General features: G+C 37.0%; 1 protein-coding gene across 1 annotated transcript in view; it reads left to right on the forward strand.

Moving 5' to 3' along the window:
- Positions 1 to 5,714: 5,714 nt before the first annotated feature.
- The window catches only part of TPH2 (tryptophan hydroxylase 2), a 97,992-nt gene continuing 86,451 nt past the window's right edge, over positions 5,715 to 17,255 (forward strand). The window contains exons 1-4 of the mRNA XM_003906783.4: positions 5,715 to 9,215; positions 11,704 to 11,853; positions 14,409 to 14,592; positions 14,701 to 14,801. Of these exons, the coding sequence (XP_003906832.1) occupies positions 9,111 to 9,215; positions 11,704 to 11,853; positions 14,409 to 14,592; positions 14,701 to 14,801 (540 nt within the window). The 5' untranslated portion in view covers positions 5,715 to 9,110. The remainder of the gene's footprint in view (positions 9,216 to 11,703; positions 11,854 to 14,408; positions 14,593 to 14,700; positions 14,802 to 17,255) is intronic.

A 17,255-nucleotide genomic window follows, 5' to 3' on the forward strand; every position in this document is an offset into this window, starting at 1 on the left:
ATAATTTATTGTGTATTTCAGAATAAAAAGTAGAATTGGAATGTTGCTAATGCAAAGAAATGATAAGTGCTTGAGGTGATAACTATCTGCCCTCCCACCAAAAAAACATCCTTTCTCCAAATATTCCCCTTGAGCCTAACAGGACAACTGAATCATTCTGAACATGAGAATACACCTTCCTTTTAAAAACAACACACACACACAACTCTTGTAGCAAAGGAGATTCTTTACCACAGAAATTCTCATTTTTATGGGTCACTGAATTTGATTTTGTGACACTTTTTCCCATGTCTGGGTTGCTGAGGTTTCCACATCTTCAGCTCTACCCCTCAGAATTAGACATAAATAAGTTTAGAAGAGAGTTTATTCTGTAAGAAGGTTTGAATTAAAAATATTGTACTTGATAGCTTCACAATATGGAGTAGATCCATAAGAGGCCTACCCTTGGTCCAGGGTTCACTCATGTTTTAATCTCCTAAGTTTCCTAAGTTTTCCTTAAAGACTCACATTGTCTAAGAGCATCACCACGGATTTCAAAAAATACAGTCTTTGTTGTTAAGCTTGCTTTAAAAAACTGCGGCCGGGCACGGTGGCTCATGCCTGTAATCCCAACATTTTGGGAGACTGAGGTGGGTGGATCACCTGAGGTCAGAAGTTCAAGACCAGCCTGGCCAACATGGCGAAACCCTGTCTCTACTAAAAATACAAAAATTAGCTGTGTGTGGTGGTGGACACCTGTAATCCAGGCTTCTAGGGAGACTGAAGCTCAAGAATCACTTGAACCCAAGAGGTGGAGGTTGCAATGAGCCGAGATCATGCCACTGCACTCCAGCCTGGGCAACAGCCAGTCTCCATCTCAGAAAAAGGAGAAGAAAAAAAACTTAGAAGTTTTATAAGCCTTATTTTTATTCTTGTTCTGTTCTAATTTATATGCTATCACTGACCCAAAGTTTCTTGGCCACAATTTAGAATTTTATACCTATGTAAACACAAATAATGTGAACCGTGTTGATAGGTCGTCTTATCAGATAGTACAACTTGCTTTAGGGGCTTGTTTTCTCAAATTCAAGGTGAAATCAGGGTGGAGTCTGGATGCCTGGGTCACTTTTATAAGGTGCTTTATTCTTGCAAAAGATATAAAGTTTGTTCTATAAGCTTTGGAAGTCAAACGTCAGAAAATAATTTAGTCAAACTGAATTGTTCATATTAGAAAATGTCTACTTATGAAGTAAAACAAAAATTTTAAGAGCACAGATTTGAGTCAGTCATGGATTTGAGACCTGGTTCAGTTGCTTCTTAGTTTTGTGACCAGGCCTCTCAGCCCTCAGTTTCTCATCTGTAGAAGAGGATATTACTTACCTCAGTTGTGAGGAGTAAATGGAGTACATATAAAATGTCTAATATGGTACTGGGCGTGATAAAGCACTTATAAATGCTATCACTATTATTATATCATGGCAACCAAATACTGCCACAAACCATCTTTTTGAGTCTTACAGCTATGTGGTTCGCTTTTCCTCCCCATACATACTACCCTGCAGATAGAGCCTTGAGGTACCCATCGATTTGTTTTCTATTGATTGAGGTCATTTTGACTTCAAATCTGAACTGTGTATTCCGGTTTCTTCCGAGCCACAGCCTTACTGCCCCCACCATAAATCACTATTCTTTTTGTGCTTCAGTTTTCTTCATATTTGGCTTAGATATGCTTGCCTTTTATTCATTCTCCCTTTATAAAAAATTATTTAAAATGATGAGAAAAGAGTGTAAGATATAGCTCATGTTTTGCTTATTTATGAGGTCTGATCACCCTCAATCAATAAATAATCACAAAATCAAAAATGACATGTCTGCGTTAAACATTTTAAGTAGTATGGGAAATCACAGTGTCTGACAGTCAGTGAACATTTTATTAGGAAACAATGCTTAATATTGTGGACAGCTGTTTTTGGTTTTGCTTCAACATTAGGTCAATTCGGTCAGACTCTGATATCAAATTGTCCTGCTTGATTTCAGGTCAGATTGTATTGTCTGCATGTCTAGATGGTTGACACAACCTTCATGCAAAGTTTCAGTGCAATTTTTCTTTGTTTATCCCTTTTCCCTCTCAAATGATAGTTTATGTAGTATTTGAGAGTAATCAGGAACAAATACTTTTGTGTTATAAACACCTTCATCTGTTACAGTATGAGTTGAAGTGCTAAAAGTCACTTGAGTACTAATTTTTGGAAATTTTCATCTGAGCACAGTGCATCACTCATATTGACTATTGAGACTAATAATCAATCAAGACTTCACTCAAAGTCAGGAGAGATATTGGTTTGTGAATATCTTGAAAATAAAATGGTGTTATGTAGGAGTCTGCTTGAGTTTCCTAAAAGTAAATCATTGCAGGCTTATTTCATTTCCTTTTATTGATAAGTTACAATACTAGTAAATCAAGGAAGCACCTTAGATGGGCAATAAACTCATTTTGGTATGATATTCATGCGGTTAATTTGACAAAATTAGGAGTGGTTGGTACTAATAGAGAACAATTCCTTCCAAGAAGACTAAAGTATACCACCCTATAATCTCTAGAAGACAAATGTCAATGGGAAAAAAAATCCAGCCAAACTGATTGTTAGCTTGGTTGTGTGCTATAAACATAGAAGTCAGCCCTTTCTCTTGTCTTGTTCAATATGAATTTAAGCATAGTAAGCACATGCATCAAATTTGCTTGTGACACATACTTGATAGACTGGAATGATAGCTTAAAACCTTAAGGACAAGTTATTAAGGGAAAAGGAATCAGGCTTTTTGTTGAATTCCAATCTTGAAACTCCTACTGTTGCTTTGAGTATCTCCAAACACTCACATACAATATCTATCCATTAATAACTTTACACCTGCTTTCTCCATTCACACTGGGGTGTTGCCAGGCAAATTCTCCCTTACTTTAAGTATACTCACGTCCTTTCATTCTTTCTCCCAAACACATTTCTTTGCACTACTGAAGCCTAGCTTTCTCTTCATGACATTGCATTTCCAGCTGGCTTCTAACTTGGCCAGCATGATGGGTGTGAGTGGTAAGGGAAGGAGAAGAAATAAGGAGTCCTCAGGCCTCTCACCTTCTGTCTACAACATGGAAATTGGTAGGCATGGATAGGTTGGTCTCTTCCAATTGTGGGCCATGGACGCTTCAGCATCCCCTTGGTTGTTTTAGTTTATTTATATTGCCTTTTTCATTTCTTTGTTCATATGGGCTACAGCCTCTCAGAAGCAATTTCCATTTATCCAGGTGTTTTAAGGACTGGTTTATAGTATTTCTCTCATTTCACTACTTTCCTCAATGACAACAAATACCTATGTTGAGGACTCACTGATATTCTTAACATAAAACTTCCCTAATTTTGTGGACCCCTATTTCATATCTCAGCTGTTTGTCATCATGGCCATTCATGATCACATGGCCTTCTTCCTCCTGTAAGATATTATATTGGAGGTCTCCTTATCTGACAATATCTCTTTGTATTTTCTACTCAATTTTCCACTTCCTGACTTCTAGCCTCTGTAGCTGCTTGATCCAAACCAATTCTGTTGGCTCACCTTATGACTATTGACTTCTTACTTAACACGAATTATGAGGGCAACCACTTCATTAAAACCTAGGTATCCATGTCTCTTAAACTTCTGTCAAATATTGCAAACCAATGCTCAATTTTATATTACTCTGGCTTCAGAATCAATGAGGCATAGGAAGATAATTAACACTTTGAGTGTCGAATATCTGCCAGCCGCCACGTTAATCACTTTATACATATCCAATACAATCAGCATAACAGCCCTATAAGGTTTAGATATTATTGCCCTTCTATTACAGAAATGGAGGCTGAGAAATGTGAAGTAATGTGTCCTGCTTAAGCACAAGTAGGAAATAGCAAAGCGAAGATTTAAACTTTGTTTTACTTAAAAAAATGCCTTATTTCCATGCAGCATTTATTCATTTATTTATTTACTTTAGAGATGGAGTTTTGCTCTGTCACTCAGGCTAGGGTGCAGTGTCATGACCATAGCTCACTGCAGCCTTGAACTCCTTGGCTCAAGCGAGCCTTCTGCTTCAGCCTCCTCAGTAGCTGGGAATACTGCCACATACCATTACACTAGTAATTTTTATTTTTATTTTTAGTTTTGTCTTTTGTAGAAATGGGGTCTCATTATATTTCCCAGGCTGGTCTCAAACTCCTGGACTCAGCAGTCATCCTGCCTTGGCCTCCCAAAGTGCTGATATTATAGGCCTGAGCCATTATGCCCGGCATAATTTATTTTCAAAGTTTATATTTTTGTAATCAATGTCACACATGTACATGGTTTCCACAAGATTTGTTGTTATGAGAAACTGTTCCTCCCCTTCTCCCCACCATCCATATCCTCCTACCCTCCTCATCCCCCACCAGTGGCAAGACTTTCAACTGTCAGGTCATGCTTGTGGTATTTACTTCCATATGTCTGAATGCTGTAGTATGTGTATGTTGCAACTACTTTGATTTTCAGCTCTAGGCATTAACCATTGATTTTTCATCTTGGAAGATGAGAATTTAGCTGTTTATCCTCTCCCCACAGCCCCTATTATTCATATGCACACTTTCTTATCTGTCTGTCTTCCAATATAATTGATATAATATTGGTTAGGTCAATATTTAGTGCTTATGTTATGACTTTGTAAATGTAATCCTCCAGTGAGACATGCTCCCCTTCAGCCCTAATTTTCATTTTTCTTGGGGAGTTAATTTTTATCAAGGTTTTTTACTTGCTGATTTTATATATAGTTGTCACTAATCTAACCCCATACTCTCCAACAAATATTTAAATTGGGGCTTGTCAAATGTGAACTTACAGGGTAATCTGATTGCATTATTTTGTCCAGAGCATTCAATATTATCTTAGCTCTCACTGTGTTTTAAGATCTTGCCTTTGCCAGATTCTCCAAAGAATTATTTTTGTCTTTATTTGGCTGGAGACTAAATGCCTGGCTGTCAGCCTTCCGATGTTTGGGAGTCTCCATGTCATGATACGAGTCTCAATACCTCAATACATTCGTTTAATCAGAATGGTACCCCCTATTCTCAACTATGCTTGATGCTCCTAAGTACAGTGGCCCTTTGTTTTACCCTTTCCAGAGAGTAACCTTCCCAAGAGGAGGTGGCGTGGCTGTTTAGAATAGTCAAGGGGAATATGGAATTTTAACTGCTTTTTAAAAATAAGATAACAGCTTTATTGAGATATGTATACGCCGAAAGTTTCCCTCCCTTAAAGTGTACAATTTTGTGGTTTTTAGTATATTCACAAAGTTGTGTAAATATCACTAATATTTAATTTTACATTTTCATACAGAAACCTTGTACCTTTTAGCAGTTATTCCCCACCTCCTCTTTTTTTCCAGCCCCTGGCAGCCACTAATCTACTTTCTGTTTGTGTCTCTTTCTCTTTTTAAAATGATCTCTTTTAACATCTTCTAGACATTTCATATAAACAAAATCTTACAATACATGCATGGTCTTTTCTGACTGGCTTCTTTCACTTAGCATAATGTTTTCAAGGTTCACCCATATTGTAACATGTATCAGTACCTCATTTCTTTATATTGTGAAATAATATTTTATTTATGATATATCTTTTTTTTTTTTCATTATGTGATAGCATTTGAGTTGTTTCTACTTTTGGCTACTATGAATAATAATGCTTTGAACATTCATGTACAGTTTTTGTGTGGATATATGTTTTCATTTTTCTTGGGTGTACACCTAAGAGTGGAATTGCTGAATCACGTAGTAACTCTAGTTTTACCTTTGTGAGGAACCACCAAACGTTTTTTCAAAGTAACTACACCATTTTACACATACCTAGCAGTGAAATTGTTGAGTCATACAGTAACTTTATGTTTTGCATTTTGAGAAACCACCAAACTGTTTCCCAAAGTGACTGTACCATTTTATAATACCACCAGGTGTAAGTGTTTCACATTTCCTGCTTCCTTACCAATATTTGTTATTGTCTGTCTTTTTTATTTTAGCCATCCTTGTGGGTCAGAAGTCATACTGTGTTTTTCGATTTGCATTTCCCTAACGACTAATGACGTGGAGCACCTTTTCCTGTTTGCATTGGCATATCTTCTTCGGAGAAATGTCTATTAACATTTTTTGCCCAGCCTCAGCATAATAGGAAGACCCTGCCTTTACAACAGCAACAAAAAATTAGCTGGGTGTGGTGGCCTGTTCTTGTAGTCCCAGATGCTTGGGAGGCTGAGGCAGGAGGATCACTTGAGCCCAGGAAGTGGAGGCTGCCAAGAACTATGATTGTGCCACTGCACTCCAATCTGGGTAACAGAGCAAGCTGTCTCAAATAAACTTTGTTTCCCAATTAAAAATTGGTCTATTTGTTTTTTTCATTGCTGAGTTGTAAGAAATTTTTATTCTGGATACTGTCTCCTGTGAGATACATGGTTTACCAATATTTCCTCCCGTATTGTGGGTTGTCTTTTCACTTTTCTGAGGGTGTCCTCTGAAGCACAGAAGTCTTTAATTTTGATGAAATCTTATTTTTTTCTTTGGGAACTTATGCTTTTGGTATCATATCTAAGAAACAATGGCCTACTCCAAAGTCAAAAACATTTACTCCTACCCTTTCTTCTAAGAGTTTTAATTTTAGATCTTATTGTGTGTTTATGATTCATTTTGAGTTAATTTTTGTGTGCAATGTGAAATAGAAATTCAACTTCATTGTTTTGCATGTGGATATCCAAAGTTATTCCGGGACAGTTTGTTCAAAAGATCATTCTTTCCCCATTGAATTGTCTTGGCACTTTTGTTGAAAATCAATTCCCTCTACATATAAGAGTTTATTTCTGGACACTCAATTCTATTTCATTTACCTATATATCTGTCCTTAGTACCACACTGTCTTGATTATTGTAACTTTGTTGTAAGTTTTGATTTGTCTAACTGCTTCTCACACTTCGAACCACTCTTTTTCAGTCTCATCTACCTTCAATTCCAGAGATATTTGAGCCTTTAGGATATTCTGTCATGTAAATTGCGTTGCTTCTCAGTCTTCTTCATTGATAGCTTAAGGTTCAGCTTTCCCATGACTGCAAAGCCTTTGATCATTTTTTTCTTCTTTCAAGCTGCTAATTTTTTGTTGCTGTTGTTTTCCAATTTATGCATTTCTTATGTACCTTGAAAAGGAATTTTTATGTTGTTTTAATAGGGTTTCTAGGGTGAGAAAAAGTAGTTAAATCTTTAATATTGTAAATACATATTTTAAATAAATTACTTTTAATATCTTTTTTTCCCTCGCTTTCACATCCAAGCAGGGACACTGTCTAGTGGATTTTATCCCTTCACATCTCTGGTTTTTTCATTACATCTCAGTAACATTAGCTATTATTGTCATTACTTCATTCATCTTATTTAAACTTGCTTCTCCTATTAGCTGATTAGAGCTGACCTTTACAGAATATGTAAACCAAATAATATTTTCAGAATTAGATCAATTAATAATTATATCACCTCAAGATTCCAGAAACAATTAAACTTCAGTCAATATTAGTTCATCCCAACTTGTTTTGAAACCCTTTTTTTTAAATATATATATATATATAGGCAAGCAGTGCCAGCACCAGATTTTGTTTAGATTTTTAGTGAAACAAGCACATTTGGCCAAGAGTTTTTCATTCTTCAGGAGATTGGTAACATTTTCCTGTGGCCTTGTGAATTTTATGACTTTCTAAGGTTTGAATAGTAAGAATATTGATTAATCTATGCCTGTCAAGTTGCTGGATTTGATCTAGTTGACACTGATGTTTGACAGTATATGTAGTCATTAAAAGCTCAGATGTCTTAGTACTCTTAACCTCTGCCTCCTCCTCACCACATAACACACAGATCTCATATATTTAAGTAGCAGTTTTTATATGAAAGGGTCATGTCAATGATTAAATTTCCATGATTTTCAGTGGAGAGAAAAAATTCAGTAACCACAAGAGTGTTAAAATGAATGGCTGATATATGGGAATCTAGTCTCCTTTTATTTCTCATTTAGTAAGGAAGATTCCAGGGTTAGTATCTGAGCTATACATAAACTCCCTGTGGCTAAATCAAACCCTTACATTTTCTTTGCAATACATTTTCCTCCATATAACTCTACATAGAGGAATCACAGGATTAAGAAGAAGTCCTTCTATGAAAGCCATTACACATATGTACACTCACATGTTTGCATGCACAAAATTACAGTATGTCAGGTCAGAAAAAGCTTATTAACATAAAATGGAGTTGGTCAATGAGTAAAAAAATAGGCTGATAGGAGGAATAAGATCTAGTATTCAGGAGCACAATAATTTATTTTCTTTTGTATGTTAAAATAACTGAAAGAGTGGAATTGGAATGTTTCTATCACAAAGAAATGATAAATGCTTGAGGCAATGGATATCTTGATTACCTTATTTGATCATTACATATTGCACACTTTTGTCAAAATAGCACATGTACCTTATAAGTATGCACAACTATTCATTATCCATAAAAATTAAAAATTAAAAAATCCATAAAATGGTTTAAGGATTCAGCAGTGCTGATCTTTCGTAAATTATTTTTCTAATTTTGGAAAGAAAGCACAAAATCTTTGAATTCACAGTTGCTTAAAGACTGAGGTTAACTTGCCAGCGGCAGGCTTGAGAGATGAGAGAGCTAACGTCAGGGGATAGATGGTTTCTTGTACAAATGACACCCCCTTATGTATTGTTCTCCACCACCCCCGCCCGGAAAGCTACTCGACCTATGAAACAAATCACATCATGAGCACAGATAACCCCAGGCTTCAGGTCTGTAATCTGACTGTGGCCATCGGCAACCAGAAATGAGTTTCTTTCTAATCAGCCTTCCATCAGTCTCCAGTCATTCATATAAAGGAGCCCGGGGATGGGAGGATTCTCATTGCTCTTCAGCACCAGGTTCTGGACAGCGCCCCAAGCAGGCAGCTGATCGCACGCCCCTTCCTCTCAATCTCCGCCAGCGCTGCTACTGCCCCTCTAGTCCCCCCTGCTGCAGAGAAAGAATATTACACTGGGATCCATGCAGCCAGCAATGATGATGTTTTCCAGTAAATACTGGGCAAGGAGAGGGTTTTCCCTGGATTCAGCAGTGCCCGAAGAGCATCAGCTACTCGGCAACTTAACAGTGAGTACTACGTACCTGGCACTATGGAGAAGTATTTTCTAGGGTAGTGACCATCTTCTCCTCACCATATGAATCCCTCTTGTAGTGTAAGTAAGCACGCACACCTCAACTTTCTCCTTCTTTATAAACTCTCTACCCTGCTTTCCTCCTGTCTGCCTTCAGTCTTCCTCTTCTCTCCGTAAGTAAAGCGAGTGTGCCAATCACTGCGTGCTAAACTTTTTTTCCGCAAAGTTTATAAGTACGGAGTTAAGAAGTTCCTGAACATTAAGAATGAGAGATTGTATGAATCAATGTCTTAAATCTACAACCAAAAAAAAAAAAAAAAAAAAAAAGAGTGTGAAGAATTTTGAAAAGCCATTTATTATTAGGAGGAGGAGTAAGGAGAACAAATTAATAAATTTCCACGGTTTTCAGAGGATCATTGTGTCTCCTACACCCCCTTCAGTTTACAAAGACTGGTCTTTAAACATAGAACTATTATTTTCTGTTCTTAGTTATGGGTGCAGGTTATTGGAATAAAAGAAAGATTGAATTCCTTTCAAAAGTTTTTCTGTGTTCCACATTGCTCAATTTTTTCAGTTTACTTGATGGAATAATACAAGCAATACATCACTTGCTATGGTATTTAAGGGAGTTTTATGTTTATAATATCTACAGAATAAAAAAAGCAGTATTTGCAGGATTTTAGATCCTGCTTTGAGGTAATAGTCATGGGATTTAACAAAAACCATGAAATAAAAATGTGTCCAGGTCCTAGTCATTAAAAATATTAAATGGTATTTTATTACTGTACTACCAGAGTTTATCAACCAAATCCAATTCAGTCTGTATCATAGAATAATCTGTTTTAATATCGTAGTTCCAAATATGTGCCAGAGGGCTGCATTGTACTGACATATTATTACTGATAAAAATGTTGAAAAGTAAACGTGGCAACTTCTGTAGAATTATTTAAATCAATTTGCAAAAATAAGGCCAAAGCGTAAATAGATTTTCTAACATTTAAATATAATGAATATTTGGATGAGATATTACAATGAAGAATTTTGAAGTCATAATTAACTGCTAGAAGGAAAACAAAGAAAGCTTAGGGTAATGCTAATGTATGACCCTTTTATATAAAAAATGCTACTTATATATGCGAGATCTGTGTGTTATGTGGTGAGGAGGAGGCAGATGTTAAGAACACTGAGACATTTGAGCTTTTAATGACTAAACATACTGCCAAATGTCAATGTCTGCATAAACTTCTTCCCTCTCTCAAGTCATAAATAATAAAATCTCCATCTCTATTACATATAATCTAGTGAGTAAGGCAATACTGATGTGTGAAAATAAAGCCAGTAGAGAAATCAGAAGAAGACAATGGCAGATAACTATTCACTGGGTCCCAAAGCAAACCTACATTTCTCAGTTTCATGAGGATGTAGCAGATTGGTATGATTGTATTAAATCACCATTTGCCAGGAGTTACTTCTTTGTCTGCCCAATGCTGTATTTGCATATAAAGAATATAAAACAGACCATCCTAATTTTGCATTGTCTGTCAAATGAAAGTTCTCAGCTTGTTGTTTTTGTTTTGTTTCCTCCCATTCTATTCCTAAATAAAGTTTCCAGATTTTTATTCTGCATTTCTGGCAATGTGACCTGAGTTACTGGAATCTGTCATTTTTTTCTTTAGCCAGCAGGACTAATAGACATTACTTCCTCAGGCAATATAAAATCTTAAGTGGCGAATGAAGTGTTAATCTTTTTCAGTTTCTCAGATTTTACTGTTTGCTCCTAATAATTAGCTTGCCAGGTTTCTTCCTTCCTTTCTTCATTTTTCATTTTATTTGTGACTGAATTTTAATAGTCACTTTTCAAGCATTGTCTTCTGACACAGATGGCCTTAGAGTTATACACTTGTCTGTGTTAAACTTTTGCAGGCAGATTCACATTGACACTGTGGATCTAACTGAAGAAAGTAATATTACTCATTAATTTCTGGGCATGTGCTGACATATTTCAGAATGAAATAAATATTTTGTTTTTAAAATTTAATTGAAAATAAAATTATTGTCAAAAATATGTTTGATCTTATTTTTATTATGGTTAGTAATTAATATAGTTTCCATATGATTCAATGAGGCTAAGAGATCAAACTTTGTGCTGTAAAATAATTCTAGAAAGGCAGGAATTGTTCATATATGATACTTCAGGCTTTAAGACAGTCAGGTTTTTGTTGCTATTAAAGCGAAGCAAATCTGATCCCCTTTTAATTTCAACCACTAGATGATGTCTGAGACCACTGGAAAATAGTCTCTCAGCGTAAATTAAACCAATATTTATGATTGAAAGTTATGAGTGACATGGCAACTTCACCTTAAGTTTGTATGATTGGTGGAGCTTCCAACTTATGAATGAAATGTGTGGGAAAAATCTAATTACAGAGGATTCTGGAACCCTAACTAACGTTTCGTTTTATTATGCTTCGACATTCCTGAAGCTAAATAAAGCTAACTCTGGCAAAAATGACGACAAAGGCAACAAGGGAAGCAGCAAAAATGAAACTGCTACCGAAAGTGGCAAGACAGCAGTTGTTTTCTCCTTGAAAAATGAAGTCGGTGGATTGGTAAAAGCACTGAGGCTCTTTCAGGTGAATGTAAAATATCATTACATCATTTTAAAAGTGACTGTGTGCCTGGTTACAAACCTGTTATCTGCTCTGAAACATTTCTGAATCAATTTCTGGATAATGTGGTGAAAGTTTCGAAGGAACCAAACTTCAAGAGGCTTTAAAAGGGGGGTTTGTCTGTCAAGCAATGAAATAAGCAGAATTGTATAAGCTGTGGCTTATTAATGCAGTTAGCTTGTTAGGAACTCTGAAGACTATTGCCAGGTTAGGAGGTCAGTACTTCAAAAATGTGAGCTTCCCACCTGAAAATGAAAACACAAGAGGAGCCAAACAGGGTATCTTAAGTAGCAAGAGCCTGTAGCTTGATTTGATTTGTTCACATTTGAACTTACACATGTCCTAGGAGCATGTTTATTACGAAAAAAGTGAGATACATGAGTATAGGCACTCGGTATTCCCCTAAGCCTCATTGTTTATGTGTCTTTATGTACCTTTTTGTGAAGATGAGTCACTCTCCTTATATTATACATTGTGGGGCTAGCTCTTCCCTTATCTTATAGAAACGTCGTAGCATCTTCTCAGGCCCAAATCTGTAGTTTGAACCCTCAAGAAAGATCCTGGTTAGGGGTGAGGCTGGAAGAAAAGCTGTTGTGTTCTTGCCAGCATGTACCTAACGGTTTCTCTACCCTTCAGCAAACACCCTCCCTTACAAAATGCACTTTGTTTGGGGGCAGTGGCTGTTGATGAGAGCTGTAAGATAAGGAGCCTAGCTCTGCATGATGCCTTGGGCTGCTAGTGCAGTGGAAAGATAGCTGGAATTGCAGTCAGGGGATTCAGACCTGTGTTCTCCTGGTTTGGCTAAATACTAGCTGCTTCCTAGGTTCAATTTCTTTATTTGTAAAATTGCAATAATAATTCCTACCTAACAGGATTGCTGGGATGACATAATATGAATGAAAGTGCTTTGTAAAGTGTATAACTATGAGGCATTATTATGATGCCTCTATGATGATCATAGCAGGGGAATTAGCAGCCTGATTTGGCAAATCATTTCTTGTTCTCTTTTGACCTTGAAGAAAGGATCAGGCACCATAAACAGTGGTAATGGAAATCTGAGGAAATATTTTACAGATAATTATGTCATCCAAGCCTGTGTCCATACAGTGCCAAAGGCAGGCCAATTCAATTAGACAGCTGGGTGCAGTGGATAAATTCCTGGAGAAGGAGTTAGCAGCCCTGAGTTTTCACTCTGCCATCAGCTAGTCACCGGACCTTAGCTAAACCATTTAACCCATCTGGACCTCAGTTCCCCTAAAAATATCTACTCTGCTTCAACCAAAGGTCATTAAAAGCCTAACGTGACACAATGTATGTGAAGTCTCTTGGACCTTGAACTTAATCTTAATGTTATTATCAGCCAGTTGAGAAAATATGACATTATTGTAAAGGTTAATAAAAACAGAAATAGAACATTTAGTTTCCTAGTCACAAGACTAGTTTCTTTATATAGGAGAGGGTGCTGTTTGATTTGATACTATTCTGGCACTGGAAACTACGTATCCTGCTCTTATGCTGAAAATTCTGAGATTGTCTAGGATTGTATCAGGAATTGTGCAGGTAATCACAGTGTATCATCTGGAGTGAGAAAATGTCTGCTTATTTGGAGGTGGGTTGGGATGAAAAGAACAGAGTCTTCAATTAACTTAGAGGAAATGAAGAACACATCACTGGGGGAAATTCTAACCTGATTTTTAAATATTAAATCACTGTCCTTATCTCTGAGATCCATCATAGAGTGATAGTTGCAGCAACACATCCTTGGTTGAAGCTAGTTTGAAGATTGTCAAAAGAGAACAATTATTAAGAGATCCCATTTAGGGGTTATTATCATTATTTTTTACCTTTTCTTCACCCTCTTTGCAATTGCCTAAGTTGTTTGTTTTCCTTTTGCCTTCAGAGATCCTCTCTTGACTACTTATCTTGCTCCTATTTCTTTTTCTACCATATGGATTACAGTGTGGCTAGTGTTTCCCAAGCCTCAGTCATTTTCATGCCACCTCCCCCATTTCTGCTTGCCATTTGTACTGTTTACTTATAAAAAGATTATAAAAGGTTATTTCTAAAAGGCTATTTTAAAACTCTGTTTATTTTAAAAGAAAACTTTATATTAGGGGTTTGAGTTTTAGTTATGTTTTTCGGAAACATATAAATATGGATTATTACATGATAATGTAATAAATAATTTTTTCCCCAAATAATAATGTGCCTCCTATGGGATGTGTACCACTCTCTGGGAAATGATGATGTTCATTTTATAGGGCCAGTTTATATTTTAAATGCCCCTTCTGTTTTATATGAGGCAGGACAACCTATACACAGAAGTATGAATATATAGATTTTTTATTAACAGAAATAATGGTTGGAAACATTTCCAAGTTTTATTCAAAGAACAAAGAGATTGTCTCTTCCTCTTGCATGGGTACTTGGCACCTTGCTTAAGACGTGAACAAGAAAAGCTGATGGCATTCCTTTTATTGTCCCCCGAAGGTGATTTTGAGATGGTCATGTTTCCACAGGAAAAACGTGTCCACATGGTTCATATTGAATCCAGGAAATCTCGGCGAAGGAGCTCTGAGGTTGAAATCTTTGTGGACTGTGAGTGTGGGAAAACAGAATTCAATGAGCTCATTCAGTTGCTGAAATTTCAAACCACTATTGTGACGCTGAATCCTCCAGAGAATATTTGGACAGAGGAAGAAGGCAAGGGTGGTCTTAGCTTGTTGGGTAATTTTGAAATCTGACAAATATTGCAAAGGGGAAAACACAATCTGTGAACTAATATTTTTGAACCTGCACTGTTTTCAACAGAGCTAGAGGATGTGCCCTGGTTCCCTCGGAAGATCTCTGAGTTAGACAAATGCTCTCACAGAGTTCTCATGTATGGTTCTGAGCTTGATGCCGACCACCCAGTAAGTGTCCAGTAAAATCTATTTCTCACATGCTCTCTCAGCTCCACCCATGTGACAGGCAGTGTGCCATGTTCTGTGCTGCAATGCTTTATTATAGAACAATTTCTTATTTATTCCCCATAACTGAGAGCAGACTTCCTAATGATAAAGCTTCCCTGTACGCGTGTTGACTGGAAGCAGGTTAGAAGGATGGTATTTTCACGTAGCATTTATTTTTAAAAGGGTTGGATAGAGGAGGAGACTCTAAACCTTGGAGAATATTTCTGTGGAATTAGACAGCCTGAAATATACTTGCAGATGGTGACCCTTGGAAAAACGATGAGCTGAAATTGATCATGCCTCTGGGAAACTAGGGAGGACTAGGCATTATGGGGCTCAGTGAGAGAATAAAATTCTTCTTGCTATTTTCCTTGACTGGAGGTAGTTAGGAGTAGAGTAATGTAGTTGACTTCAGTCTCAATGGAAAGGCAGAGCGTTTTAGAATAAAGGCTATGATGGAAGACATATCTCTTCCCACATCCACCCTGAATCTATCTACCATCATTCTTTCCTCTACTCCAATAAAAATGACCATCTTTAAAGAAATATGATACTCGGGTAAGCATTTCCCATTATTCTCCCCTTCCCCCCTTTACATCAGTTTTTATTTAACACAGGAGACCTGGAACTTCTTTATGGCCAGAGTGAAGTACAGTTAATAGTGTGGGAGAAGTAAGCAATGCACCCATTCATTATAGGCATTTTTCCCTCCCCCGGTGCCCCTTGTCTAAAGATGGGCAGATAAAAGAGTAAAACCCAAGCAGATCACTAATGCTTACAGGACGTCTCTGTGGTCTGCAGGTAATATTTACAGACATTCTTTGCTGTTTAAACTGAGGAAATATGGGGGGTTGACAGTGTGGCTCTACTCTGCACAGTGGCTCTCTAAGTGCGACCCCAACATCAGCAGTGTCAGTATCATGTGGGAATTTGTTTTAACAAGTCCACCCTTAAGTTTGAGAACCTCTGTTTTAAAGGAAACTATGACAACTTTAACACCAGGGAAATTTTCAATTAAACCAGTCATTTGACATAATATACCAACTCAGACCAATTCAAATATACCATTCAAACAAATGGTGAAACAGACCTAATTCAACTGCATTATTTTCAAAAATTCTCTCAAAGAAACAATGTGTTATATTTGCTAATATAGCCTAAAATTTCAGAATATGTTCCAGTAATTCACATGTAAGGCTTCTGAACATTAGAAAAACATTAAAAATGGCTTTAATAATCACCCATTGTTATCTTTCCCCTCTCTCAACTTCCAGAAGGCATCAGAATTAGCACAGGAACCTGACTTAGCAGCTAAGCAGTACCCGGGCTGCACAGACACCAGCTGTTAACTTGCAGAATGACCTTGGCCAAGTCCCTTTACCTCTGCACCTCAAGTTCTTTATGTAAAAAGTGGAAATAAACTTGTTATTGACCTCAAAGGGGTGTTTGAAAAGCCTAGTTAATAAAACAACTGGAAAGCATTTGGCAAGAGTAAATGCTTAATTCCAGAAATAGAAATGCTGTATTAAATCATCCAGATCAATGCCTAGACGGTAAAGGATTTTTTGATAACCTCCTATTTCCAAATGCTCCCCTTAGTCTAGTTTGAAAATTACTCAACCTGGAGAAAGGAGTTCAGCCATTTTAATGGAACAACCGTAGGAACCACTGACCTTGCTGAGAATAAATTTATTCCAATACCCAGCATAAATTTTCCTGTGCTTAATTTTATTCCATTACTCCTAATTATACCCACCTTATGATACCTTCTCTTATTTTCTGTGCAGTCACTAGAAATAATTGCAAGTACTTAGCAATCCCCTCTCTTGTCATTTTTTAAACCACATATATTTCTTTTATAAGCACACCAAATGTTCATTATACAGAATGTAATATTGGCAAATTGGTGTTTTCGTAAGTTGTTTGATGAGGATGGAAAAATTGTCTAAGAACTTTTTATGCCTGGGAATAATCCCAGCCCTGAGACAAACACAGGGACCCTTGTGATAGGGTACTTCAGAAGAGGCTTGGAATATAAGAGTAAGGTTGCTGAGGCTCCCTAGAAAGGGTTAAATATCTAGGTCAGTGTCTTTCAAACTTCAAGGGGCAAACAAATCACCTTTGAGATCTTTTTTTTAATTATTATACTTTAAGTTCTAGGGTACGTGTGTACAACATGCAGGTTTGTTACATATGTACACCTGTGCCATGTTGGTGTGCTGCACCCATCAACTTGTCAGCACCCATCAACTCATCATTTACATCAGGCATAACTCTCAATGCCATCCCTCCCCCCTCCCCCCTCCCCCCTCCCCATAATAGACCCTGGTGTGTGATGTTCCCCTTCCCGAGTCCAAGTGATCTCATTGTTCAATTCCCACCTATGAGTGAGAACATGTAGTGTTTGGTTTTCTG

The sequence above is a fragment of the Papio anubis genome, chromosome 9, assembly GCF_008728515.1.
Source record: "Papio anubis isolate 15944 chromosome 9, Panubis1.0, whole genome shotgun sequence".
Classification (NCBI taxonomy): Eukaryota; Metazoa; Chordata; class Mammalia; order Primates; family Cercopithecidae; genus Papio; species Papio anubis.